Raw genomic sequence first — 19,230 nt, 5'->3', positions numbered from 1 at the left:
GATGACCACGTTTAATTACTAACCACTTAATAAACAAGCAAAAACGATTTCGTGGTTTGTTGATTTGCATATTGTGCTGCTTGTGCAATCAGCTGCAAGTGGTCTGACTGGTTCTGGTAGACCTTCTACTGTATAATTATGTATGAATGATACAACGAGAAATACAAGGTGAGTAAACAAAAGCTTCGCAACAAAGTCTAAGCCTACTCCAATGAGAGGGGGGGGGGGGGTTACCTGCATTAGAAACTAAAAGTACATTTGACTTTTTGTTTTAATGGCCTGCTTGTTTCTGCCCGATTGAGCGTCTGAACAAATCTGGTCTGAAGCCTGCCCGCTGCTTGAGTGAAGAACAGTTTATGGGTCTTCCCTCAGTGTATTCTGGACCTTCTGTCTGTCTAGCAGTGCTGGTCCGGGTGATGTTTCTTCCATCCTGGTCTTGCAGTGGCTCTCCAGTGTCTTGGGCTGGCAGCCGGTGGCCATGGCCCTCAGCCAGGGATGCTGCAATGTGTGTTCTGCTGTCATCCTGGCGACCGGGTCTGGCTGGATGAGGCCTGAGACTAGGCCTTTGGCTTCTGACCAACAAAATAATTGTGCTTCAGTTGTATTTAAATTCAGCGAGGATAAGCAAGTTCGATAATGGCTCCCTCTAGTGGCAAGCAAAAATCACTATCAAAGTACAGTTCATTGTATTGAACCTTTTAAGTCCAACTATGCCGCCACCATTATAGTTTTTTTTTTTTTTGCATGTTCATAAAATTGTGGTTGAATTGCAAATCCTAGCACTTTTGACATGTTCCAAAGTCCTACTTTCTGAGATGGCATCCCAATAGGGGGGTGGGAAATGCAGTTGCCCCCGTTTGATGATCTCAAACAGTTCATCCTGGTCTCGATCCCGACTTCGAAAAGGGGCAAAGCCGCACAGAAGGATGTAGAGAATGACACCCAGCGCCCACATGTCCACCTCCACACCATATCCTACCGGGTCATGTCAATCCTGTGATTTAGAAATACTTCCAGATGGACTATGGTGCAGCGCTAACCTGTCTCGGATAGAATCTCGGGCGCCACGTAGGTGGGCGTGCCGCAGATGGTGAAGACAGGCTCGGTCACGACCATGGCGAGACCAAAGTCGGCCAGTTTTAGTCTGGTCACGCCAGAAACCGCTTGAACAATCTGAGAGGGAGCAGAGACTTAGTTTAGCTTGCTTGAGTACAATTCACTCCAAGGCCATGTCAGAAAAGTATTGACGCCGGTGTTTTTGGCAACTGACCAGCAGGTTCTCCGGTTTGACGTCTCGGTGGACCACACTCCTGCGGTGGATGTACTTGAGCGCCTCGCCCACGTCAGCCACCATGAGCGCGGCCTCGCCCTCGCCGAAGCTGCCACGCTGGCTGATGGCCTCGAAGAGGTCGCCGCCGCCGGCCAGCTCCATGACCAGGTAGACCCTGGCGGACGTGCGGTGGTGGTCCAGCAGCCTGATGATGCGCGGGTGCCGCAGGCTGGCTAGCAGGCTCAGCTCGTTCTGCAGCATGTGCTCCCGGCCCAGCAGCCGGGAGCACTCCACCATCTTGACGGCCAGCACGCGCCCATCGGTGCGGCGCCGGCACTCGCGTACCACCGCAAAGTTGCCGTCCCCGAGGAGGCGCCCCACCTCGTAGAGATGAGCCACGTCTGCCTCGGAGACCTCGCTGCCCTCCGAGCAAAGCCCAGAGAAGTCCCTCGAGATCGCAGGAGGATTCTTCCACTCACCTTTACACAATGGACACAAAACATAACGACAGCACACAGCAAAAAACGGCAGCAGACATTTACAACCTTGGGGTGAACTTGCTGTTTGTTTCCTGCACACGGGAGGCAGTGGGGCCTTTTCTGAAAGCGGAGTGGTCCACTTCAGAGGCTTTACTCTTCTCGCCAAGCAGTTTTCACACAGAGGAGCAAAGTCTGTCTCTCGCTCCCGTTGGAATCGACCAATGGCAGACGGCGTTGCCTCACAGACCCCGCCCCTCACTCTGAGCTTCTGCAGATGGTTGGGAAGGTGAGCGGCTTTCCTGGACACACCCTTACTCGACTTCTCTGCCTCCGATGGCGGCCTCTCGTTTGCAGGCCCCTTGTCATCTGCCGCCTCGCCGTAGCCACTGTCCGCCTTGCCAGCTTTATCCAGCGCTGGTCGGAGCTTCTTCTCCCAGACCAGCAGCGCCTCGGCCCGGTAGCGGCACTGCTCCGGGAAAAGCTCCTCCAGTGCCTCCCGCAGACTGCTCAGCTCGGGGCGGCCTCTACCCAGCGCCAGGAGGGCTGTTTCGCCGCGGAAGAAGTCGCCAGCGCTCTTCACCTGCGATGGAGAACGGGAAACACTAATCTGGGATTCCTGGTGCGGATGATGGTAAACAGAAAAAAGGTCCAACCTCTCGGGCGAAAGCGGTGTAGAGGCGGGTCACTCTGGATCGATGCCAACGAGGGAACCCGAGCGCTTCCGAGATGTCCAATAGGAGTTGATCAAAGGAGACCACGCCCCTGCGGTTTAAAAGCACCGTCACCTTGGGGGGGGGGGGGGGGGGGGGGGTAAACGAACACCTTTAGTTGGTTCCAACCATTCGTTTAGAATCATTTCTGATCCCGCGGGCTATACTTGATGATGAGCCACATGCTGCTTCACCGAGTCAAAAGCCAAAAAAAGGCCCTTCACCTTTCGTGGTGCGCTCTGACTGGGTCGAACAACAGTTACCAGATGGGGTCGCTCGGCACTCTCTTCCGCGTGTCGCCCGTGGAAGAGGGGCAAGTGAGGGGCTGCTCCGCGGATCTGACCCGGCCGCTGTCGGGGGGGGCTGTGCCAGGGAGGCGGCGGCAGAGAGGGCGCAGTAGCACCGTCGGTGCGCCTCAGGGAAGGGCCGGGAGCTGTAAAAAATCAAACCGAAACGTCAGACTTAATCAGATTTGTTTTTTCTCCATTACATGGAGTGCAAGTGGTGTCATTTGAGAGACTTCATGCGGACCTGCATTAATTATTTAGGCTTTCTTGAGACATACACACAAGCAAAGGTTGGTTTCCTTGACCCAGATATCTGCATCATTCATGAAGCTTTGAGGACACCGACATCTTTCACTTTCTGCAGAGTTAGCGGGCGTCTTTCAGTGACTGACGAGTGTTGGCGAGAGTGTGAGAGATGTACAACCCAATTACCAAACAGACCCCCTATTAAGCCCTAGTTTGCAAGACCCCCCTAAAATTAGTATATCTTTTGTTTTCATTGCCCATATATGAAACCGACGTGTAAATTAAAAAAAAAAAAACCTCACCTGTTGTTTTCCATTTCTTTGCCCTGTCGCAGCCTAAGCGAGGCTTCGCAGGCGGTCCCATTTCTAAGCATAACAAGAGCCAAACAAGTGAGTAGCGAGCTCCAATTGAAAACAAGCCTGTGACGTCACTCCCGCCCGAGCTGAACGTGACACGAGCCGGCGTTACGCGGTTGCCATGGTTATTTGTCAAACTCGATGCCTAGGAGTAGGAAGTACGGTTAACTAGTACTTCAAATTAAAACACTGGAGATGCTTAAAATTCTGCCAGCTCACAACCCAGTCACGCATGATGTTTGTCGTAGCAGTTAGATAAACATTGAAACAAGGGACGAGTTAACCTTTATTTATTGCGCTTTATGGCGCTTATGACAAGCAAATAGATTTTATTCTGGAATTTACTTAGGAAACTGTAAAATTTTAACATTTGTTGCTTTACAAGAGCCTAAGAGCATTTCAGTTACTCCGAATTTAATGGTAATTAACTTGATGGTCGAATGATCGAATAACATGTTTGTGGTTGGGAATTTTCTTGGACTATTTCTCACTGACAAAAAAAAAGACCTGGCTGCTTTTGCTAATGTCATCTCGGATATGATATGTGACACTTGGGTGGTCTTTTTGTATTGAAGGCTCCGTATGGTTCAACTTCTGTCTCCGGGGACACTGCCAATATTGGATTAGCAATTCCTTTATTTGGCTCCCGGATCTATATCCTGTCTGACCACTCAACCGTATGTAACGAGCTGGGCAATGTTGAAAGGAAAAAAATAACTGTATATTTTGAAATGCTCTGGTGCTTAGTTAGAAAAATAACTCAAAATTTTCATTTCAATCGTATTTTATTCTAAGGTCAACATTTATTTGGTTGCAATACTGTCAATTGACCAACAGATGGGGTAAGTGCACCGAAAGCAGCCCCAGCACGCCTCAGAGGCCATTTTTGTCTTCACAAGTCACAAACAGAATCCATGTAATAAAGTTCGAAGTGCCATCAACATTCCTCACCACTCAATTCCTGTAGCTTGAATATAGCATGTAGGTTTGCGGAGGCCTGCTAAGTCAATCTTTGCATTTCCAAGCTCTCTGGGAAGTTATGACCTCCAAAGGTCGCGCGCTACAAATCATGCCATAACATCACTTGAGACCATTCTCTCCTTACGAGATAATTTTAAATGCGGTGTGGGTGGCTCTTTTATAATCTTCACCTTTCACCTCGTGCCCTGCTTGTTTTTGTCTGTGCGAGTGCCTCACACCTGTTTATGTCAAACACAAACCCAGGAGCCCGGACGGGCCTTCGTGGGACAAGGACAGTGTAACATGTGCTGTGAGGCGACAAGTTTCACACCTGACCATTTTAATTCAACATACACACGATGACATGCAATGGTTAGCCCACTCTAGTTCTCACTATCTCATTCTTCCAGGTTTCTTTTTGTGAAGTTAGCCGTGCACGGGAAGGTCTTCGCTGTTTCATCAGGATGTAAATAATGTCGCATAATGCACACGTAATTCTTTGAAAAGTGTGTTCATATTAGGTTTTGCCATGGAAAGCGGGAAGTCGGTCACAAGACATCTTAGGCGAGCCCGTCTGGGCGTGCAAAATTGCGCCGACAAGCACAAAAACAAGCACTCACACGGCAATTGTTTTATTTTTTAATTTGAGGGCAAACGTGCCGAGTGAAGAAGTAGTAAGAGTAATGACGTGTACTACTTCCGGGACAAACGACTGGTCTCGACTTGGGTTCCACTCTTGGCTTCAATGATTGGTCATTGGGGGCCAGTCACCTGCTGCACTTTTTTTATTCCTGTGAAGCAAGTTCTGAAAGCTTTGGCTAAATACACTTCAGAATTTGGCTGCCATTTATTTGTATCCCCAAAATTTGGCATTTGAGCAGGGGTGTGCAGACTTTTAAAAGTCATAGTGATCAATCAACAAAGCCAAATGAAAAGTCAGCTTTTTTTCCCCACAATCTAGATGATGGTGCAATTGTTCAGAATGAAGATCTCTTCAGTGTCTGCGGCACATGACAGGACACGTCGTATCACCCCGGGAAAAAGTCAGTGCGTCCACTCACCCACCGCTTTCCTCGCCTCTTCCCCTTCCCCTCCTCCCGCGACGGCCTCTTCTCGTCGAGCCCGATGACATCACGAACAGCCGGTGTCAAGCCAGCCAGTAGGAGCGCGGCACTTCCTCCTCCTCCTTCGTCTTTCTGCAGCCTGCTTTTCTTCTCTCTCTCACACTCACACACACTCTCCCCTCATTCCTCCAGCTTTCCGCAGACATCATGGCCGAGGCATTCGTGGGCACATGGAACCTGAAAAACAGCGAGAATTTTGACGAATACATGAAACTGCTGGGTGAGTCTGTTTTTTGGGGTGCGGCGTGTGTGTGTGTGAGCACATGCTGCCCGCCAGTGTGTGTGTGAGTGTGTGTGTGTGTATATGTGTGTGTGCGCATTAATTCAAGGGACAAACAAGATGTAGAATGTAGCATAAGGGTGGAAAAGACTGAGGAAGAAGAGGAGGGGAGGTGAGTAAGCGAGCACATGGCCTGAGTGTGGTGGGGCTGGGCCCTGAATGCCCCCCTACCCCCACCCCCACTACCACTGTGGGAGAACTGAGGAACCGGTCACACACTTCCATGTGAAAGGTGGCCATTGTTGGTAAATGTAGGAGGGCTTGCACTTTCAAATACTGCTTAGAAAGAATGCAACATGTGATTCCAAATAGGACCTCACTGGACACTAGATTAGGTACGCCTATGCAAGACGTTTGTACATGTGCGTGTTGTGTGTTGGGGGTGGGGTGTCAAGATATTTACAAGCTGTGACCTGAGGGCCCTTTTACAATTGACCCGTCTGACCCCGTCGCTAAGGCAATCGGCAGCCTTACACACAAAAGGCTCCATGAGTCACGGAGTGGCATGTTCAGGTGCACGCGTGTGCAGAAGTGATCCGTAATCCCGCCTAACAGGCTGCAGACAAAGGACACATCACCCCACGAGTGACAGTCACAACACTATCAATTTTCCCATGCCGCCTAACCGCAATGTTGGTTCCACAGGCGTGAGCTTCCCCGTCCGCAAATTGGGCAACATGACCAAGCCCACCACCATCATTGCGGTGGAGGGCGACACGGTGACGGTCAAGACGCGGAGCAGCGTCAAGAACACTGAACTCTCCTTCAAGCTGGGGGAGGAGTTCGACGAGACCACTGCCGACAGCAGGAACGTCAAGGTGGGTCTGACTGAATGCAATATTTACAAATGTTTTTAGGATTGCCATGGAAATGAATTTTCAATTTGATAGTCAAACTTTAATTGGAGGCAAATTACAATAACGTCAAATGAATGTGCCTGCGTAACCGTCATGCGGAATTATGCAAAAAAAAATCACTTGTCTGATTTTCATGAGCGTTTTTTTTGCCCCTCCCTGCCTTTTGTGCAGTCACTGGTGACAATAGAAAACGGCAAGATGGTGCACATCCAGCGGTGGGATGGCAAGGAGACCAGTCTGGTGCGAGAAGTCAACGACAACGCCCTCACGCTGGTCCGTCGCCCCTCAAAAGCAAAAACCCGCTAAGTGCTATTTGGTTTTCTGAAAGGTCCTCTTTCTGTTTTGGAAACAGACGCTGACTTTGGGAGACGTGGTCAGCACGCGCGCCTACGAGCGGGCGGAATGAAGACCTTCCACGCACTCGCCAAAAAACATCCTTGCATCCACACAGCCCCAAAACCCATGTGTGGCAACTCACCTTTCCTTCGTATAGCGGAGTGTCAGTATTACGCCATCTGTGGACCCGTCCCGCTCTGCCGTCCACCTCTACTGTTAAAAACACTGAAAATATCTCAATGAAATTTTATTGATTTTTTTTGGAATATGCTTCTTTTTTGTTGTTTTTTTGTTTTGTCTGCAGTTGAGATGCATGAAATCCATTTTCAAACCTACAAATGTTTTCAACTGAAAATAACGGATATAATTAAAAAATATACCATCTGAGGCGAAACATGTGAAAATTGTGATTTTTTTTTTTAATGTCTCCAAAATTACTGTCGCAAACTGCCCACAGAAAAATTTAAAGCTCCATGGAATTTTCTGAATAAAAATGTCAAATTTTATTTAAAAAAATATGTTATTCAAAACAAAAATTTGTTTTACGAATGCAAAATTTTCTGAATAAAAATCTCAAATATAATTAAAAAAATATATATATTCAAAACAAAAATTTGTTTTACGAATGCAAAATTTAGCTATATGTTTTTGTTTTTATACCGGATAGCATAGACATGTGCATAGAAAAAGACGAGGCCAGCGTTGGCAAACACAAGCCCGGAATGGAATTTGGCCGACGCCTCTGAAGTGATTCAAAAAGTGTGATCAAACTTTCCATTCTATAAATAAACATCGGGCAGCTCCTATGCGTCCTCTACTGCGTGTGTGTGTGTGTGTGTATGTCCTGGCAAGGTGAAAGGAACAATTCCAGGTGCTTTTATGTGCAACAGAGGCAGCATGTGATTATTACAGGTCGCCAACTAGATCCAAGGTCTTTAAAGACCTGGATGGCGCCTCACCTTCTACACCTACTGGACAGCACCAGGAATAACAAAACATAGACTAAAAAAAATATATATAAAAATGCTCCCACAAAAGTAGAAGAAAATATTTGAAAATTAGAAAGCAAATATAGGCCACATGTATTTTTCACATCAAGTAAATGTGAAAAAAAACAGAAATTAAAGCCACTTGTGCAACTTCTACCTTCTGCCCTCCTAGTATGGAGGGTTAGGGTTCACCAATTCACATGCAGAAGCGGGAAGCACTTTGTCACACTTTATTGTGCCCACAATGACACACCATACACCCCCCCCCCCATTATTGTTATTACATGTCTGTAAACATCGCATGCTATGGATGCTATCAGTTATAAATACATGCAGCAGTCTTTTGTTGGGGGACAGCCAACTCTGTAGAATTAAAATATCCTACGTGACGAACAACTGAGGGGTTGTCACATCCTTTTTGCACATCAATACACGCACACATTGTTCATTCGTAATTGACATTGTGGGAATTAGACTTCCTGCTTGTAAGGAGCACAGGCCAACCCGCTTACATGCTAACAAACACAAGAGCCAAAAAAATGATATATGTGATGTTGTTTTCTTCCATTTCTGGCAAGCGGATGCTTAGAATTTTTTGAGTGTATGCTAATGACTTTTTTTCCCCTCTTCTCTGATGTCTTTTTGCACCGATTATGAAAACCGACATGGCTGCACATAATCCTTCATTACATGTTCCGACGGGCCTTTTTTCAACCCACGGTCGAGCAATCCTGAATCGCAGCTTGCCAAACACACTGCGCAACATCTGGAAATCATCAATCACGCCTATAAAAAAGGAATTCTTAGTGACACTGGAAGGAGGATCGTCCTTTTTCTTTTTTTTTTTTTTAAATAGTCCTATTGCCCAAGAGTAACCTTCAAATGGTTGAATTTCAAAAGAACCCTGAGTCAAAACACGGAGGAAGTGTCACTATCAGGCACACTACACTTCCTGTTTGCACCTTTACTGCTTCCTGTGTGCGAGTGTGTGTGTGTGTGCGTTTTTCAGAAAATAGAGACATGTGAAACTAGATGAGGATTTCTACTCGTGGGGGGGGGGGGGGGGCATATTGCTTACACATATCCACTTACATGTCACCAGATAACAAAAAGGAGCTGCAAAATAACAAAAAAAGTGCGATAAAAAAATTAAGATTAGAATTCAAAACAGGAAATTGTGCACTTTTAGTGTTAGCCTCGGGAACTAAAAGTACTCAAAACTAAAAGCAGAACATAAACAGATCTTAGGTCTGGAGACCTTGGAGTCCATGGATCTAAAAGGTACCAGGACCAAAAGTTACCAGAACTTTGGATGAAAATGTAATGGGTGCTATTGGCTTTAGTCCAAGTTGAAGTTCCAGTGACTGAAACCAGAAGTACTCTTTCAACAAAGAGAAAAAGAGGAAAATCTGAGAAAAATCCAAAGTTGAAGGGAAAATGAGTCCTCACCGCTGTGGCGGCCATTTTGCAAATGAGCGTGCATCTTAGCTGTGCTTGTGCGACTTGTGTTTCTTGTGTTTCTTCTTGTGCTTGTTGTCGTCGTCACGCTCGTGACATCTCCTCTTGGGTTTGCACTCGCCGCTGTCGCTGCTGCTCTCGTCACTGTCCGACGCTTTCCTCTCGCGCTTCCTCTTCTTCTTCATCTTCTTCTCCTGGCGGGTAAAAGAAAAGAAATGTCACGTGGGGGTTGAAGAATTTTATTATTATGGTGCATGTATTTTGGCCATGTTTAAAACAACATTTTTATCATGCATCTGGTTATCTCCAATCAGCTAAGCTGAAAATTTGTCCTGCAGTTAAAGTGCGCTCAAGCTAAAGCGATTAGTACAATGCGAGATTCACAATACCTTCTTTTTCTTCTTCTTTTTGTCTTTATCTTTCTGAGGTGCCGCTGCAGATGTCTGCTGCTGTTGCTGCTGCTGTGTTTCTTCGTCGCCCTCTTCTGGCACAAGAGCGTACTGCAAACCGGGTGCAGAGTAGCAGTCTTTTGTGAAGTGGCCTAAAAACGCAAGGGGCAGATTTGGTTTCTAAAGTGATTTCAATGGGATTGATTTAAGATATTCAAGCACCTTTGCAGCCACATTTAGTGCAGGTAGTGTTGAGAACGGCCTCAAGCGTGATCCTGTTGCCCGTGTGGTCTCGGAACTGCCTCCGCCGCCGGGCATCCTGCCTGCGCACGTACGCCGACATGTTCATAAGACAAATGTGCATGTGACACGACAAAATAAACATACTCTGCCATAACGTTGTTGGGGTCCAAGTCTCGGCCTGTGCCCTGATTGACGGCTTTCATGGAGAAGGACAGCTTGATCTTCTCGCCGTTTTTCTGACAAGCGAAAGACACACTTGAAAGCAGTCATCGCATCACGGATACCATGAAAGTGAACAGAAACAAAAGTTCCTGAACCCTTACCAACTATTGTATGTGCATGTGACATTACCTCTCTCCCGATGACTTTGATCCACACTTTCTCTCCCACGTCGACTACTTCTGCAGCGCTCTCGACGCGCGTGGCTGACATCTCACTCACGTGTACCAGACCTAAAAGTACAAACAGATTGTAAACAAAAAAGTGAGCCAATTTGTCTTCATTTCTGGCTCTCACGTTGCTTTCATGACAGCTGGGAAGTCTGCAATTTGTGCAACTGAACATCTCATATAAAATCCAACTTATTGAAACCATACCATACGAACGTTCTCCGATTCCCTTGGCACACTCACCTTCCTTCTTGTAGCCTGGCAGGCGGACAAAAGCTCCGTACGTCTGCACGGAGACCACTTCTCCCTTGGAAATGCTGAAGAGCGGCGGCAGGCCTTCCAGCCCCGCCGGCTCCGACTCAATGTCGGACATATCAACCTTTCTACCTGTATCGTTTGAGGAAAATTGAATTTAGGAATGTCGCTTCACTGCAAACTAACGTTTGCGCAATTCAAACATTACCTCGACTGGCAAAAATAGAGGATAACCCGATTTAAATACAATTTAACATAGCTTGCATGTTTGTAAAAGACTGTTTAAACTCCGTAAACCACGCTGATACAACTCACACAGGATTTAAGTCAGCGGTGTTAGCGTCAACTATCACTTTAGGAACAAGGATGCACATCCGGAAAAACGTTATACTTCCGGGGCAAGACAATATGACAACAGGCACTGTAGCCAACCATCGGAGCCAATCAGACAACTGATAGCAAGCCAAGGTTTTGCAGCAGATATAAATTTCAAAGTCTATTCTTATGTTTGTATTAATGCATCTGTATTCATTTTATTTTGCCATTAGATTTTTTTTCCTTCCTACCAATCAGAGGACGCATAACTACTTCCGGTTTAATAACTAAAAACAAGCGCTTTAGCCAATCAGCACAATAACTGAAAATTCCGACCAATCGGATTGCGTAAACTTGCAGCAGTACTTCCCTCTTCCCTAATAGGTTACCGCTCTATGTAGCACCGTGAAAAGACGCCCCATTCATTCGTGTTTTTAAGCGACCAAACAACGGAATTTCATTTTCTTTAGACGGTATTATCAAATAAACAGGAATGATTGAGCCGAAAAAAAGAACGGCTGACATGGCGGTGGTACCCTCTGCTGCCATGAAGAGACCCCGGACGGAGCTAGTGGCGGCGGCCCAGTCTCAGCAGCTCGTGGCCGGGGTATTGTTACGTTTTTCCGAATCGGATATGATCTAACACGAAGATCATCATGTTCATGTTAATTATAACACAATAACTGTAAATGGACTGCAAAATACTTTGTAAATCGGTGTCACCGGTTGCTTTTTGCTTATGCTAAGCTAGCCCACCAGTGCAGCCTAGCGGTGAAAAATAGTACTTCCTTGCCAGTAAATGTAATAACGTGAATTGTCTTTTTCAGGGGCCCCCGAGGACCTCCAGCCTGCAGGCCCCCATCATGCTGATGTCAGGCCATGAGGGCGAGGTGTACTGCTGCAAGTTTCACCCCAACGGTGCCACCCTGGCCTCGTCCGGCTTTGACAGGCTCATATGTAAGTGGCCACATACAAACAAACTGTGCAAGGAAGATATAAACTTTATTTTTGTGTTTGTAGTGATGTGGAATGTCTACGGAGACTGCGACAACTTTGCAACGCTGAAGGGTCACAGCGGAGCAGTAATGGAGCTCCACTACAACACAGACGGAAGGTCACTAAACTAGCCTACTTTGGAACTTGTTGCTGAAACACCAGATGAAATTAAAGTCGTTTTTATTTTGTTGCCGTTCAGCCTGCTGTTTTCTGCAAGCACGGACAAGACGGTGGGCGTGTGGGACAGCGAAACGGGCGAGCGGATCAAGCGGCTGAAGGGCCACACCTCCTTCGTTAACACCTGCTACCCCGCCCGCAGGGGACCCCAACTCGTGTGCACCGGCAGCGACGACGGGACCGTCAAGGTCAGGCGGCATAGAATGTGACGTCACATGGGTTTAGGGTTACTACCCTAAAAACAAAAGTGGGGGAAAAAAAATCCTCGTATCTCCAAAATTAGAAGTAGCACTGCATTGTGGATGTGTTGTAGCTGTGGGACGTGCGCAAGAAAGGTGCCATCCACACCTTCCAGAACACCTACCAGGTTCTCGCCGTCACCTTCAACGACACCAGCGACCAGATTCTGTCCGGAGGGATCGACAATGACATCAAGGTAGCAAATTTTGAAGCCACATGACTGTGGTACGCCACAGAATCTTCCCGTACTTTTTTGTTGCAGGTGTGGGACTTGAGGCAGAACAAGCTTATGTACAACATGCACGGACACGGCGACTCGGTGACCGGACTCAGTCTAAGCTCGGAGGGGTCTTACCTGCTCTCCAACTCCATGGACAACACCGGTAAACATTTGACAAAAGAAACCAAAACTTTCTCCGCTTTTCAAGTGTGTGCATTCACCCTCCTTAATTTGTGTGCGCAGTGCGTATTTGGGATGTTCGACCTTTTGCACCCAAGGAAAGATGCGTGAAGATTTTCCAGGGCAACGTACACAACTTTGAAAAGGTAACAAATTTTTTCATGAAAAGTTTGTGAGCGACTCGTAGTTGTAGACATCGGCTAATCTTGGAAACTATCAGAGCAGAGTGTTTGTTTGTTTTTGTGACAAAATCCAATGGCCACTTTTGTTTTCTTTAAGAATCTCTTGAGGTGTTCGTGGTCCACTGACGGCAGCAAAATCGCCGCAGGATCAGCTGACAGGTGACACACACACACTCAAACACAGGAGGCTGCCAAGAGATCAAAAATGTCCTCAAGAAGGTGTACCCGAATCCTGGAAAAATAACAAGCCTGATGTTTCTGTGTTAGATTTGTTTACATTTGGGACACCACGTCACGCCGCATCCTCTACAAGCTACCGGGACATGCTGGCTCCGTCAACGAAGTCGTCTTTCATCCGGAAGAACCCGTCGGTACGTCTCGCCGTTGACACCGACTGATGGTTTTTACTTGCTGTTGTTAGCGGTCACAAACTTCTTTTTTGTTTGCGTAATTAAGTGTGAGAATTGTTGAAGAAAATTGCAATTACAAGATATTCATGAGCTATTTGTTGTTTTGTTTCTTGCTAACGTTTTGCTTGCTTGCTTTGTCTTCACAGTGCTCTCTGGTGGCAGCGACAAACGACTCTACATGGGAGAGATTCAGTAGCAAAAGTTGCGCGTGAGTTAGGGTTGCACAATATTGGAAAATGAATGTGTAATTACCCAAGATCCATTATTGGATGGTAATGTACATTTAAATTTGCAGCTGACTGATAAAAATAAGAACAAAGAATAAAATGTATTCTATAAGAAAATGTCTTTGCGATAAACATTTTGCATCAGACGATATCGTGATATTGATACTTTTCCGATATATTGTGCAGCCTTAGTGTGTGTGCAGTTGAGTGAGTGCCTGAGAACATCAATGTTTTTTTTTTAATCCCAATGTATTGGGTCTTTTTAATAAAATCCACATGTTCTGGAAAGAAAACAGGTCTGAGCTTGTGTGTGATGTGTTGCTAAAACCAATAAATTCGTTGCTTGGAGGCTGCACGAATTGATATTATGATTATTAAGCATATTTATTATAAAGCATTATTTGCCCGACCAGCGATGGATAAGTTTATCAATTTTATTCACTGCTGCGTATTCAGTTTTGAGGTAAATGTGCTTTTTGTGGTCTTTAAGGTAGTTTACTAATTTTATCCCAGATCTGACCGGATTTGGAATCAACTTTGCTTTATGTTGACGGTCTCAGCTTTCTGCATGAATATATGTAATCCAGGTTTGCTATGATGTTTATGCAATTTGTATGCACTTTTTAAAACGAATGTCTAATTCATATTGGATCCAGTTTGAACGGAAAATGGTATAAACAATATGTAAACCTGATGTCAACGCCCAAATTAATCTCAGATTTTCAAACAGTTTTACTTCACATATTGGGATTTTTATACAGCAGTGTTTATTTACGTATAAGACATTTCCTAATTGCGTAATAAGTTGATGACAGTGGAAGTGATGCGAGTATCCGAAGGTGCGCTCTCGCCGCGCCTCGCTCCATCCATCCCCGTTGCCCGGCGTGCGTCTTCCCCCCCGCCCCCTCTCCTCTTTTGTTGCCTCTTTTTTTTTTTTTACTCCTCCCCTGTAGTATGCACGCAGCTCCTCCTCGAGGGGGGTCGACTCCACGGCCAGCCCCCAACCCCCCCCGCTTCACTTCTACCACCACCACCGCCTCCTCCTCGCGCTCCCTCCCGCCTCTTTCCCCTCGCTCCTCCGGCTCCTCCTTTGCACGCCCCGGCACCGATTGTTGACAAAAGACGGCGCGGAGAGACGAAGCGAGGCAACCTGATATTTTTCTCCCTCACCGGAATCCCCAAACGGGATCTGTCCGGTTTTGTCGGAGGGAGACGACGGAACGAGAAGGCGGTGCGCGCAGGAGCCTCCGAGGGGGGCCGCGATTGTTGTTCATTCGAACGTGGTGAGTCACAACGGGCTGCTTTGTGCGTCGGTCGCCGGGCGGGCAGGCCGGAGCCACCGAAGCAACGCTGCTTGCTGGCTGGCTGGCTTCCCTCCTGTGCCCGCCGTCCCCGTGTGATCCCGCTATCATATGATGCTCATTTCTGTCTGCAGCCTGGGGCCCATCATAACACTTTTCCACCTCTCTTTGTGCCTTTGTATGTGTGTGTGTGTATGCCCCCCCCCCTCCACCTCCCTCCTTCCTCCAGACCCTCTGGAAGGTGTGGCCGAGGTGATTTGCTTATCACTGGTGGTCTAACCGCAGCGGGCCCGGCTCCTCCAACCGCTGGAAGAAGACGAAAATAATTTGAAAAATTTAGCATAAAATGGGTCACCGGTTGTGAGGGCAAGCGGCGGTCCAGGCTCGGAGGAAGACGAAGGAGGCGGCAGGGGGGCGCCCGGAATGGTGTGAGCTGACTCGGCCAGGCAAGTCTGGATCTAAGCGGGGAACCGTCCTTCCCCCGGAGCCTGCGCGGCCCCACGCCGCGTGCCGAGCCCTCCAAGATGGGGAAGTGCGACGGGAGATGCACGCTGCTGGTCATATGCTCCCTGCAGCTGGTGAGTGCAGCCTTCTGCTTTATTGAACACACATTGAGTCATATCAAACACCAATCCTTCCATTTTGAAGTCAAAAGCCAGTTTTAAACCAGAGCTGATCCAGTTTGAATGGAATGTCAAATGAATGTAAACTGTCAAATGATTGGATCCAGTTTGAATGACATTTGACCTTCAATGTTGACTTGAACAGAAGCAGCCTGTAATATGTCAAGTCAAAGCACATCCAGATTTCAACTGGAGGATAAAAATTTGCTTTGGGCAAACTGCAACGTTAATCAGGTTGAAGCCCAGCGTATGGTTGGATATCTTGAGTATTTATGTGTTGGGGGCCCAGAACTGTTGTTGCTCCCGGTAAAACCGATATCAAAATGATTTACGCAAGGCGGTGTTGTTACAAGTATAGTAAGACTAATAAATCAAAGAGATTACATACAAGATATTGTGTTATCTCCCAAGATGGACTGATTATGCGGCAAATGGACACTTTTCCGAAGGCTGCGATACAAACACTCCTTTTTTTGCTTCTTGGAGTTTTTTTTTATAGGAACGGCTCATAAATTCCATTTCAGCTCCTATCAGTACATCGTAGTTCTATGTGGATACGGGCAGAGTTTCCTTAAACGCCTCACGTCCATGTTCGCTGAGGTTTGCTGCTCGGGGGTATAATTAAAGCGACGTGCTACATGCCGGCTGATCAGACTTTTTTCTTTTTTTTTAGTCTAGTACAGTCAATGCTTTGAGCTGCAGCTGCATGTGTGTGTTGAGTGAATTCTTAGCCCTCAAACATGCTCCGGAGGGCCCCCATTTGCCATCTGGTGTCCATTCTGGAGTTAAACTTAGCCGCTCCTTGCATCTAAAAATAGATTTTTGTTTTGTTTTGTCCAATTTGTAGTAAGCGTGTAACATGAGACCGCCGCGACGCTGGCCTTGTGTGTGTGTGTGCGTGCGGCGGAGGCCATTGTTGGGATTGTGGCCCGTACATCCTTATTAGTGTGTGTGGGGGGGGGGGGGCAGTTACCGTAGCAACAACCGCAGCATTGCACGTCGCTAACTGGCCTTCTGGCTCTCGTGGCCATTCCTAGGTGGCCGCCCTGCAGAGGCAGGTCTTTGACTTCCTGGGCTACCAATGGGCGCCCATCCTGGCCAACTTCTTGCACATCATGGCCGTCATCCTGGGCATGTTCGGCACGGCGCAGTTCCGCTTCAGATACCTCATCTTTGTGAGTACCTGCCCGACAATTTGGGCTCCTCCGAATACTATACTCTGAGGCGGGCGGTCTTGTTGTGTGTTTGTAGTATGCAGTGTGGCTGGTGCTGTGGGTGGGCTGGAACTCCTTCATCATCTGCTTCTACCTGGAGGTGGGCAACCTGTCTCAGGTCAGTTCTCCTTTTCAATTGCATCGCTCTTGTGTTGAATAATAAAAGCAGAGTAGCGAAGACGAGGGGAAAAATAAGAACGCCAAGCCCCCCCCCCCCCCCCCTTTCTTTTCCTCTCTTCCCTGGTGGTTTTGAAAGTAGTGGACCATATTCCAGCAGCCGCAACGTCGCTCAGGGCACATCCCTCACGCTTTTTACGGTTTTTTTCCCCCCCATCGGCTATTTTAGAGACAACCGCAAGTTAAGATAAAGTCCTTCCCCATTAGACACGAATGTAACAATTACAGTCTTGCACGCCATTACATCAGAAACATCTGAGGCGGCCTCATCAAAGTTCTCTGTATAATATTTATACGGACATGACAATGATCTACAAGAGGATTCACCCAGAGGGCAGCCTGCTATGTTAAGAGTTGTGAGATTTTTTTTTTTTCTTACTGGAATTTTGTTGAGGGAACCAAAAATATTGAGAAAAAAAACATGAGTGGAAAACACAGTTGAGGCAATAGGGGGCGCTGTTAACATCAACCCCTAAAGCCATTCAAGCCAATCTGAATTCTAAAAAAGTCAGTTCAGGAAAAGGCGCCACAGAAACAGCTATTTTGAATTTATTTCTATGAATATGTGTAGGACAGGGACTTCCTTATGACGTTCAACACGTCCCTGCACCGCTCGTGGTGGATGGAGCACGGTCCCGGTTGCCTGGTGACGCCGGTGCCGGACTCGCCCTTGGCCCCTGACGACCACCACGTTATCACCGTCTCCGGTTGCCTGCTGGACTATCAGTACATCGAAGTGCTGAGCTCGGCCGTCCAGGTCCTGCTGGCCGTAAGTGCACACGCCTGACTGTAAACATGCCACACGCAGTCCGTAATCTCTGACTCTTGCGTTTCAACAGCTTTTTGGTTTTGTGTACGCGTGCTACGTGAGCAAAGTCTTCCAGGATGACGAGGACAGTTGTGAGTCTTTTTACTTTCTTGTCTGGGAAAACCTTGAGTGTCGTCCGGGTTCTAATGTGGCCGATTTCCGGGATTCCCTCGTGATCCGAGCGTGTGATTAGAGTATTCCGGCCTTCGCTCTTAAGTGTGAACCATCTGCGCGTCTAATGCCTGTGACATGGAACAAGAGACATATGGTCGGGCGTTTTGTTGTCCTTGTGGGGAGCAGTCTCTTGGCCATTTCATGGTTGTCAAACTAAAATGAATCCTTTCTCTCTCTCTCGCTCGGCAAGTCGACTTCATCGGAGGTTTCGACTCGTACGGCTATCAGCCTCCGCAGAAGTCCTCGCATCTCCAGCTCCAGCCTCTCTACACGTAAGTGGGACTGGCCATCGTCCTCGCCTTCTTCTGTGCGGCCCTAACTGTCCTCTACGTTCCCCAGGGCTGGCTAACTGACACTTGCAAAACAGAACAGCTTCACTACAGATGGTACGAGGTAGTTAGAGGACTTGCTTACCCCCCCGCCTTGGAGAAAACGTGTGAGAGTGTGTGCGCCTGAGTAAGATTACCATCCCTGAATGGAATGTACCAAGCTCAGGGATGAACCAGCATGCTGGATGGACAGGCAGATGGATGAACCGGAATAAGGAGACAGTCACCGGCGACACACATCTTTACCAGCTAGCAACACAAATGTGTGTAGTGTACTTCAGTGTGTGTGTGTGTGTGTCACGGGATTAAACGGTGCTTTCAGATTGCACCTCGCACCATCGTTATTGTGGGAGGGAGGGTCACGTAATTTAAAAAACTAAATAAATAAGGCACGGCTCATTGTCATTTTAGAATGTGTTGATGTCAAACTAGAGCAGTCTTAAGATCCCAAAGCTGTCAGCGAACAGTCGGCAAACGTCCCTGTTTCACAATTTACCGATGTGCATCCATCTCCGATGCCCAGGGTGAATTTGACCTTAGTGGGGTTGGTAGGGTGCAGATGGCTTTGGGATCGGGTATTTGTATGTCGGGGGGAGGGGTACTCTGCATGTAAATAACAAGCCAATAATTGATTTGGATGATAAAAAAAGAGTGGGGTGTCCAGGGGATGGGGGGGGGGGGGTATCTTTTTTTCGTCATACCTGTGTCTCTTGTTGGTCTCACTCTCAAAAATCTCAACGGGCACAGACGTTTTTTGTCTGTCAAACAGGAGACGGGAGGAGCAAAGAAGTGAGGCAGGTATGAGGCGAACACCTTGAAGTAAAGGTCCACTGTACCGTTTGAAATAATAAAAACGACACTTTCTACATGAAAAATTAGAATTGTGTCCGCATTGGATTGATTTTGACATTTCAATGAAGGCTTTTGAGATGAATTGTTTTAAGTTATTGTCTTGTTAGCATTGACAGAAATTATTGTAATAAATGGCAATTTAACTAAATAACATTTGTAAATTCTCATCAGGTTGTT

General features: G+C 47.1%; 5 protein-coding genes across 7 annotated transcripts; 3 read left to right on the top strand and 2 right to left on the bottom strand.

The window, feature by feature from the left end:
- Positions 1 to 10: 10 nt before the first annotated feature.
- Positions 11 to 5,480, bottom strand: dclk3 (doublecortin-like kinase 3). Of its 2 annotated transcripts, XM_061267547.1 has the most exons (9): positions 5,370 to 5,480; positions 3,295 to 3,357; positions 2,684 to 2,892; positions 2,403 to 2,534; positions 1,816 to 2,329; positions 1,271 to 1,749; positions 1,041 to 1,173; positions 808 to 975; positions 11 to 572 (listed from the first exon to the last, which is right to left on the bottom strand). In XM_061267547.1, the coding sequence occupies exons 2-9, from the start codon at positions 3,353 to 3,355 to the stop codon at positions 355 to 357; spliced, it is 1,914 nt and encodes a 637-aa protein (XP_061123531.1). In that variant the 5' UTR covers positions 3,356 to 3,357; positions 5,370 to 5,480; the 3' UTR covers positions 11 to 354. The 2 variants fall into 2 exon arrangements, with proteins under 2 accessions (XP_061123531.1, XP_061123529.1); XM_061267545.1 differs by having other exon boundaries at positions 1,271 to 2,329.
- A 30-nt stretch (positions 5,481 to 5,510) lies between these two features.
- On the top strand, positions 5,511 to 7,299 carry fabp3 (fatty acid binding protein 3, muscle and heart). Its single transcript, XM_061267616.1, has 4 exons — positions 5,511 to 5,652; positions 6,358 to 6,530; positions 6,741 to 6,842; positions 6,922 to 7,299. The coding sequence occupies exons 1-4, from the start codon at positions 5,580 to 5,582 to the stop codon at positions 6,973 to 6,975; spliced, it is 402 nt and encodes a 133-aa protein (XP_061123600.1). The 5' UTR covers positions 5,511 to 5,579; the 3' UTR covers positions 6,976 to 7,299.
- zcchc17 (zinc finger, CCHC domain containing 17) lies at positions 5,516 to 11,054 on the bottom strand. 2 transcript variants are annotated; one of them, XM_061267606.1, is made up of 7 exons: positions 10,944 to 11,054; positions 10,617 to 10,760; positions 10,336 to 10,436; positions 10,129 to 10,220; positions 9,964 to 10,064; positions 9,742 to 9,893; positions 5,516 to 9,546 (listed from the first exon to the last, which is right to left on the bottom strand). In XM_061267606.1, the coding sequence occupies exons 2-7, from the start codon at positions 10,744 to 10,746 to the stop codon at positions 9,379 to 9,381; spliced, it is 744 nt and encodes a 247-aa protein (XP_061123590.1). In that variant the 5' UTR covers positions 10,747 to 10,760; positions 10,944 to 11,054; the 3' UTR covers positions 5,516 to 9,378. The 2 variants fall into 2 exon arrangements, with proteins under 2 accessions (XP_061123590.1, XP_061123589.1); XM_061267605.1 differs by having other exon boundaries at positions 10,837 to 11,014.
- A 242-nt stretch (positions 11,055 to 11,296) lies between these two features.
- snrnp40 (small nuclear ribonucleoprotein 40 (U5)) lies at positions 11,297 to 13,868 on the top strand. Its single transcript, XM_061267591.1, has 10 exons — positions 11,297 to 11,550; positions 11,771 to 11,900; positions 11,964 to 12,057; positions 12,139 to 12,304; positions 12,430 to 12,552; positions 12,619 to 12,739; positions 12,820 to 12,902; positions 13,036 to 13,097; positions 13,206 to 13,309; positions 13,495 to 13,868. Exons 1-10 carry the CDS (start codon positions 11,437 to 11,439, stop codon positions 13,542 to 13,544), a joined length of 1,047 nt encoding a protein of 348 aa, XP_061123575.1. The 5' UTR covers positions 11,297 to 11,436; the 3' UTR covers positions 13,545 to 13,868.
- Positions 13,869 to 14,583: 715 nt separating this feature from the next.
- nkain1 (sodium/potassium transporting ATPase interacting 1) lies at positions 14,584 to 19,206 on the top strand. Its single transcript, XM_061267610.1, has 8 exons — positions 14,584 to 14,858; positions 15,106 to 15,454; positions 16,537 to 16,674; positions 16,751 to 16,831; positions 17,462 to 17,659; positions 17,730 to 17,790; positions 18,063 to 18,144; positions 18,212 to 19,206. The coding sequence occupies exons 2-8, from the start codon at positions 15,401 to 15,403 to the stop codon at positions 18,219 to 18,221; spliced, it is 624 nt and encodes a 207-aa protein (XP_061123594.1). The 5' UTR covers positions 14,584 to 14,858; positions 15,106 to 15,400; the 3' UTR covers positions 18,222 to 19,206.
- The last annotated feature ends 24 nt before the right edge of the window (positions 19,207 to 19,230 follow it).

This window comes from Syngnathus typhle, linkage group LG20, assembly GCF_033458585.1.
Source record: "Syngnathus typhle isolate RoL2023-S1 ecotype Sweden linkage group LG20, RoL_Styp_1.0, whole genome shotgun sequence".
In the NCBI taxonomy this organism is placed as follows: Eukaryota; Metazoa; Chordata; class Actinopteri; order Syngnathiformes; family Syngnathidae; genus Syngnathus; species Syngnathus typhle.
Note: the sequence above shows the minus strand (reverse complement) of the source record. Positions and strands in the feature narration are given on the sequence as shown.

What these genes read in the sequence shown, in the direction of transcription:
- dclk3 (XM_061267545.1), bottom strand. Translation starts at nt 3,355, where the DNA reads ATGGGACCGCCTGCGAAGCCTCGCTTAGGCTGCGACAGGGCAAAGAAA. An exon ending in ACACCGCTTTCGCCCGAGAG is followed by an intron (nt 2,330 to 2,402) that starts GTTGGACCTTTT and finishes TCTCCATCGCAG; the next exon opens with GTGAAGAGCGCTGGCGACTT. An exon ending in CGAGATTCTATCCGAGACAG is followed by an intron (nt 976 to 1,040) that starts GTTAGCGCTGCA and finishes ATGACCCGGTAG; the next exon opens with GATATGGTGTGGAGGTGGAC.
- fabp3 (XM_061267616.1), top strand. Translation starts at nt 5,580, where the DNA reads ATGGCCGAGGCATTCGTGGGCACATGGAACCTGAAAAACAGCGAGAAT. An exon ending in CCGACAGCAGGAACGTCAAG is followed by an intron (nt 6,531 to 6,740) that starts GTGGGTCTGACT and finishes CCTTTTGTGCAG; the next exon opens with TCACTGGTGACAATAGAAAA. An exon ending in ACGACAACGCCCTCACGCTG is followed by an intron (nt 6,843 to 6,921) that starts GTCCGTCGCCCC and finishes TTTTGGAAACAG; the next exon opens with ACGCTGACTTTGGGAGACGT.
- zcchc17 (XM_061267606.1), bottom strand. Translation starts at nt 10,746, where the DNA reads ATGTCCGACATTGAGTCGGAGCCGGCGGGGCTGGAAGGCCTGCCGCCG. An exon ending in CCCAACAACGTTATGGCAGA is followed by an intron (nt 10,065 to 10,128) that starts GTATGTTTATTT and finishes GTACGTGCGCAG; the next exon opens with GCAGGATGCCCGGCGGCGGA. An exon ending in AAAAGAAGAAGAAAAAGAAG is followed by an intron (nt 9,547 to 9,741) that starts GTATTGTGAATC and finishes TTTACCCGCCAG; the next exon opens with GAGAAGAAGATGAAGAAGAA.
- snrnp40 (XM_061267591.1), top strand. Translation starts at nt 11,437, where the DNA reads ATGATTGAGCCGAAAAAAAGAACGGCTGACATGGCGGTGGTACCCTCT. An exon ending in CGGCTTTGACAGGCTCATAT is followed by an intron (nt 11,901 to 11,963) that starts GTAAGTGGCCAC and finishes TTGTGTTTGTAG; the next exon opens with TGATGTGGAATGTCTACGGA. An exon ending in GCCGCAGGATCAGCTGACAG is followed by an intron (nt 13,098 to 13,205) that starts GTGACACACACA and finishes TTTCTGTGTTAG; the next exon opens with ATTTGTTTACATTTGGGACA.
- nkain1 (XM_061267610.1), top strand. Translation starts at nt 15,401, where the DNA reads ATGGGGAAGTGCGACGGGAGATGCACGCTGCTGGTCATATGCTCCCTG. An exon ending in TCATATGCTCCCTGCAGCTG is followed by an intron (nt 15,455 to 16,536) that starts GTGAGTGCAGCC and finishes GGCCATTCCTAG; the next exon opens with GTGGCCGCCCTGCAGAGGCA. An exon ending in CCAGGATGACGAGGACAGTT is followed by an intron (nt 17,791 to 18,062) that starts GTGAGTCTTTTT and finishes TCGCTCGGCAAG; the next exon opens with TCGACTTCATCGGAGGTTTC.